At 44.7% G+C, this 6,291-nt stretch overlaps 1 protein-coding gene across 1 annotated transcript in view; it reads left to right on the top strand.

The window, feature by feature from the left end:
* Positions 1–6,291, top strand: part of CILK1 (ciliogenesis associated kinase 1) — a 36,736-nt gene that overhangs the window by 1,165 nt on the left and 29,280 nt on the right. Inside the window, exon 2 of the mRNA XM_059178264.1 lies at positions 3,053–3,107. Coding sequence (XP_059034247.1) covers positions 3,053–3,107 — 55 coding nt within the window. The remainder of the gene's footprint in view (positions 1–3,052; positions 3,108–6,291) is intronic.

Genomic DNA, 6,291 nt, shown 5'->3' with positions numbered 1-6,291 from the left:
GCTTCTACCGAGGTGGAAGTCCCGTCTTTTTGCTTTTGTTAACTAATCCCAGAAGTGACCTCCTCTCAGGTTGTTGTACTCCACTGGTTAGAAACAGGTCATTGAAGGGGAGGCATTATCCCAGGCACCAGGAGGTGGGAGTCTTCAGGGATCATTTTAGGGCCTGCCCACTATACCCATCTATATCCAGTCACTTTCTCAACATCTCCATCTGGATGCCCTGCAGATACTTTGAACTCATTATATCCCGAACTGAGCTTTTATCCAACATTTTCCCTCTCTTGCCCCAAACCTGTTTTTCCTTCAGTGTTCCCTATACTGAAAATGATACTACCATTCCTTCAAAACCTGCACATCCTCTTGACCTCCCTCTGGATGCCCAGCATTGGCCACCTAGGCCCGTAGATTCCAACCACTGTATATTTATCTGACCCACCTACTGCTCTGTGTTCACCCTGCCAACCTCCCAGTCAACCCATTATCATTTACCAGTTCTACCACTGGAATAATCTCCTCTTTAGGGTTCCTGAGTTCCGTTCTGTCCCTCTCCATTCCAGTCTGAAGGGATTACTTAAAACACATGAATCTAATTATCTAAAATCCTTTGCACCAAACACTGTGTCTCTGCTGCCCCATCTCATCACCTCGCCCTGCCTGATTTCGGTGTGTTGCGGTGTACAGTTCTATGCCCACTACCAGGACCCTTACCCCCAAAAGCATATGGGAGATCTCAACCAGGGCACCCTTCATACCGACCAATAGAAGGCCCCCAGCAGGACTAAGTCCCAATTGCACACCTGGGTATCAGCTCAGTAACATACACTTTAACGGGTTTCCCGTGTCTCTGTTTCCATTTTCCCTGCTCCTTGCTCTGTCTTCCTGGAATCACCTCACAAATAAACCACCTGTACCCAAGTCCTTGCCTCACGCTCTGCTTTCAGAGGAACCCCAACCATAGCATTTTGCAATATCTTCCTATCAATTTTAGGAATCAAGCCCCCAATTTTTTTTTTTTTTTAAAGATTTTTATTTATTTGACAGACAGAGATCACAAGCAGGCAGAGAGGCAGGCAGAGAGAGAGAGAGGAGGAAGCAGGCTCTCCGAGGAGCAGACAGCCCGATGCAGGGCTCGATCCCAGGACCCTAGGATCGTGACCCGAGCCGAAGGCAGACAAGCCCCCAATTTTTAAAGTGACCTACAACATGCTGCATCACTTGGCTGCTCCTGTTTTCTTTAGTCTGACCTCCTGTCACTAACCCCCTGCTGACGTCATTCTGGTTACTCTGGCCTTTCAGCTTCTTGAACTCATCGATAACATTTTTTTTTTTTTAGTCAAAGACCTTCCCACCCCTAGCCTTCACATTGATATTCCCTGCCTTCTGCCTCCAGGGGCTAAATTCTACTGATCCTTCAGGTCTTAATTAAAACATCATCTCTTTTCAGAAGCTCTTCCTCATAGCCCAGACTAAATTTGGTTACTTTGGGATCTGCTCTCACGGTGTCCTGTGCCTTTCCTCCTGGCACTCAGCACAGAAAGTGATGAGTAATTGCCCAGCCTCCTTGCCACTGTGTCAGGCCCACGAGGGATGCCCCTCTCACCGTTGTGTCCCTAGTGCATGACAAAGCCCCTGCCATGCAGGAGAGGCTAAAGAATATTTGGGGCGTGAACTCCAGCAGCAGACCATGTGACAGTGGGGACAGAGTGTGAGAGTGAGGTGGAAAGATTCAAGTTAGCCTCCCATTATCCAGCAGGAAGACCTTCAGGAAAATCACACAACTTCTCGGTTTCTTCATTTCCTTCCTTGTCCCATCTGTTTCCCTGGGGCTGCTGGAAGAGTCCAGTGAGACCATGTGACTGCAGGGCGCTGAGAGGTGGAACCTTGAAACTTGAGTTTCCAGTTAGCCCGTAGGGTTCTCTTTCTCTCCCCTCAGGCTATTGGCTGGGGTTGGCAAACAACCTCTGTACAGGGCCACACAGTAAATATTTCAGGCTTGGCAGGCCACATGGTCTCGGCCCCAACACAGTTCTGCGTTCGTGTAAAAGCAGCCATAGGCCACGTGTACATGAATGAGTGTGGTTGTATTCCAATAAAATACTTTTTGGAAACTGAAATGTGAATTTCATAAAATTTTCACGCATCATGAATTCTTAATCTTTTTTTTTTTTTTTTTTAAAGATTTTATTTATTTGTCAGAGAGAGTGAGTGAGAGCGAGCACAGGCAGACAGAGTGGAAGGCAGAGTCAGACGGAGAAGCAGGCTCCCTGCGGAGCAAGGAGCCCGATATGGGACTCGATCCCAGGACGCTGGGATCATGACCTGAGCCAAAGGCAGCCGCCCAACCAACTGAGCCACCCAGGCGTCCCTCTTAATCTTCTTTTGATGTGTTTTCCCCAACTATTTAAAGAGGTGGTGGGGTACAGTTGGCCATAGTTTGCCAGTCCCTGTACCAGAGGGTCTAGAACTGTGTTGTCCAACAGGGTAGCAAGTAACCAGAGGGCATTTAAATGTGAATTTTATTAAAAGTTGAGTTCCTATGTTATGCTAGCCATATTCCAAGTACCCTCTACCCAGATTTGTGTAGTCTCGTGGCTACCATACTAGACAGCACAGAACCAAATATCAGTATGGAAAGTTCTGTTAGAAAGCTCTAGTCTAGATCAAAGTAGCCTGAGGGATTAGCCTCCAGGACAAGGTTAGCCAGTTTGTGATGGAGCAAGACAGCTGGAGAGGTCTTGCCCTGCCCTCTACCACCTTTGGGAAATTTTGTGATGTAGGTTTGATTGCACTGCCAGATTTTAAAGTGAATGGTTTTGGATAGTATAATATTTGGTGGAAATTGAAACCAGCTTTAAGCACTATTCATTAGATTCAGAATGAAAACATTTTTTTGTTTTGTTTTGGGTTTGAGGTTTTGGGGTTTTTTAGGTTTTGGGGTTTTTTGTTTATCCACCACCCCCCGTCCCTGAGTGAAACCATTTTTAAATAAGAAAGTTGAGCCTGTTACTGAGAATAAGCACATTATTTGTTTTTTTTTTGTGTTCTCTTTTAGAATGAAAAGAAAGTTTTATTCCTGGGAGGAATGCATGAACCTTCGGGAGGTTAAGGTATTTATTAATACACCAGGGAATAATTTATGTATGGTTGATTAAAATAGCTTTATACCTGCTTAGATTTATGGTTGATAGTGTTAGTCATTCTGTTTGCATTGTTCCACTGATATAACAATATAGCTCAAAGGAGAAGCTTGCTAAAATACTAAGAAATCTACTTTTTAAAATTTTGGTATATTACTGTTAACTAAACCACAGATTTATTCTGATCTCACACATTTCCCACTAATATTCTTTCCCTTTCCAAATGTCGTGAAATATATATATGTGAAATTTACCATATTACGAATTTGTAAGTGCACCATTCAGTGGTATTTACGACATTTGTATTGTATGGGCCTCACCTCCATCTACCTCCAGAACGCTCTTCACTTTGCACACCTGAAACTCTGAACTTGTTAACAACTCCCGTGACCCCTCTGCCCCTAGCCCTCGGCAAACACCCTTTTAATATCTGTCTCTATGAAACTGACTGCTCCAGGCACTTCAGGTAAGGGGAAATCATACAGTATTTCTTTTTTGTGCCTCGCTTTTTGCACTTGGTGTCATGGCTTCAAGGTTCATGTCATAGCCTGGATCAGAGTTTCCTTCCTTTTTAAGGCAAAATCCTAGTTGGTTGTAAGTATATGCCATGTTTTGTTGATCCACTCACTCGTTGATGGGCTGCTCCTACCTTTTGGCTCTTGTGAACTTTCCCATTTCTTTAAGCTCTTCCTTTCCACTGGCTCCTTCTCTTCAGTCTCTAAATAAATATATGTACCTTCCATCCTCCCTGATAAACTGAGCAGCAAGCCTGGTGTGGAGCTCAGTCCCAGGAACCCAGGATAATGACCTGAGCCAAAGACAGACGTTTAACTGACTGAGCCACCCAGGAGCCCCTCCAGTTCATTTTCTTAGGCATTTTCTTGCCTGCAGTGTTGAGTGCTGTCTTCTCCCAGGGCTGTGTGACTGTGCTTTTTGCCCCACTGTCCTACCTTTTTTTTTTTTTTAAAGATTTTATTTATTTATTTATTAGAGAGAGAGAGTGTGCGCGAGAGGAGAGAGGTCAGCGGGAGAAGCAGACTCCCCGCTGAGCAGAGAGCCGGATGTGGGACTCAATCTTGGGACTCCAGGAATCATGATCTGAGCCGAAGGCAGTTGCTTAACCAACTGAGCCACCCAGGAGCCCCTGTCCTACATCTTTCTTGCCTTTACCAAGTGCTCTGTAGTTCACCATTTAAAGAGCAATGATGTCTCACATTCCGTCCTTAGCGGTGTTCTCCTTTGCTCCAAGTCTCCCCCCGAGTAATTTCATTTACTTCCCTCACTTCAGGGTCTCGTCAGATCTTTTATTCTTTGTAAACATTGGACCAGAAGCTGATGAATGGCCACGTCCTGTTTAAATGTAGTTCTGTTGGAACACTTGTCCACTTACATACATATTGTCTATGACGGATTTCATGCTTTGATAGCAAAATTGAGTATTTGTGGCAGGGACCTAGATAGCCTAAAATATTTATATTCTGTCCTTTTAAGAAAAGTTTGCTGACACCTGCTTCAGGCCCACATATCCAACTGCTTCAGTGGATATCAGTACCTGAATTTTCTAGAATGTCTGCCTCCCCCAGTGCTCCTATTTTCTCCCTCTTCTGCTAATGATCATTTACCCATTCACCCAGAAACTGCAGCTCACTACAGGTGGCCTCTGTGACCTCACTTCCTCCACACCTCCTCCACCCCATGTGCTGTCCCCAGAACGATCTCAGCGACATTCAGCTGCTCACACACTACCTACTGTTTCCTGAGATGCTACAGTGAGCCAGGCAGCACATGCACTGTCTTATTTCATTCTCACAATTACCTCATGAGGAAACTGTTAGTACCTTGGGTTTGCAGCTGAGAATAGCTGCAACCCAGAGACTAAGTCATGTGCTTTGAGGTAACAACAACTCTAAGGCCACAAAGCTTGGTTTCAGACCCATGTTTGTCAGGCTTCAAGGCATATATATATATATATATACACATCTGGCATCCAACCAATGTCTTCCCTGCCCACTTCCCCTGTTGGAGTCTTCTGGATGGGCTTCCTTCAGAACCAAACTGGGGTGGTTCTCATCCCTCAGGCATAGACCACACCATTCTACTCCCACACCCATACCTAAGAAGGGCTTCTCTCCCGACATACCTTTTCCCTCCCACTGACTTCATCAAGATGCTACTCTTCCTTCAAGTTACATTGAGAATAATACACTCATTGACCATTCAGTTTGCTGATCGCTTCTTCTTGAAACATTTCCAAGTTGTCTCTGTTTCTTGTCTTTAAGTTGTCTCTAACTTGTCTTTCTCATTCTCTTGACCCTAATAAAATCTCCTTCTTTCTGTCCTGTAGATTTTTTGCATTCATGCCCTCTCTTCTTAATTAGGCTGTTTGCCCCTTATCGGCAAGGACTGTCCCTCATGCCCCAGGGCACTCTTGAGGAGTAGTTCGTTGTAGTTTTATTTGATTGTTAAGAACCTTCACCCAAATGGGGATCCACAGTCTCCGCTTGGACTGCTGACCTGGGTTTAATCTGCTATTTGTGCTTCTCAGCTCTAATTGTCCTGCCTCTTCCTCTCCTTGTAAACCTTCCCTGTGCCTAAATAAGATGCCTTCTCTCTATAATGAGTCACACGAAATCTCCCACACAAAATTCATCCCTTTTATATTAAACCAATAAAGACTTTACTTGTCCATGGGGCTCACACAGAAACAACTATGAGCCCTGAACCAGTCATTCATGCTCAAAACATACATCAGCCCAAGCGTTTAAGGTACTCTGCTCCTTACTGAGAATCCTCCTCTTGAAAAGCTTTAAAAAACCTACTTCCTTTTCCTCTGGCTGAATTTGCCCAGTTTATTCTGTGGCTCACCCGCTGGACATGTGTCAACTGTGGTTGGGATGCATTTTAAACGAATCGAAAAGGTGGCTGCAGGGTTGAATACTTATGAGTTAAGCAATGTTTGTTACTCATGGAGAACCTGGAAACCAGCCTAACTAAAACAAGTAGTTGGCCTGGTTGGGTCATTCTAGAAGGATCCAGTCTTCGGTTGAGGATTTCCTGCCTGAGAGGTTCCTTGGCAGGAGTTTGTCTTTCAGGAAAGAGGCTCCAGAAGACTTTGATTTTGTTCTCATTCACTGGCCATATTTCCTCTCTCTAC

The sequence above is a fragment of the Mustela lutreola genome, chromosome 6, assembly GCF_030435805.1.
Source record: "Mustela lutreola isolate mMusLut2 chromosome 6, mMusLut2.pri, whole genome shotgun sequence".
In the NCBI taxonomy this organism is placed as follows: domain Eukaryota; kingdom Metazoa; phylum Chordata; class Mammalia; order Carnivora; family Mustelidae; genus Mustela; species Mustela lutreola.
Note: the sequence above shows the minus strand (reverse complement) of the source record. Positions and strands in the feature narration are given on the sequence as shown.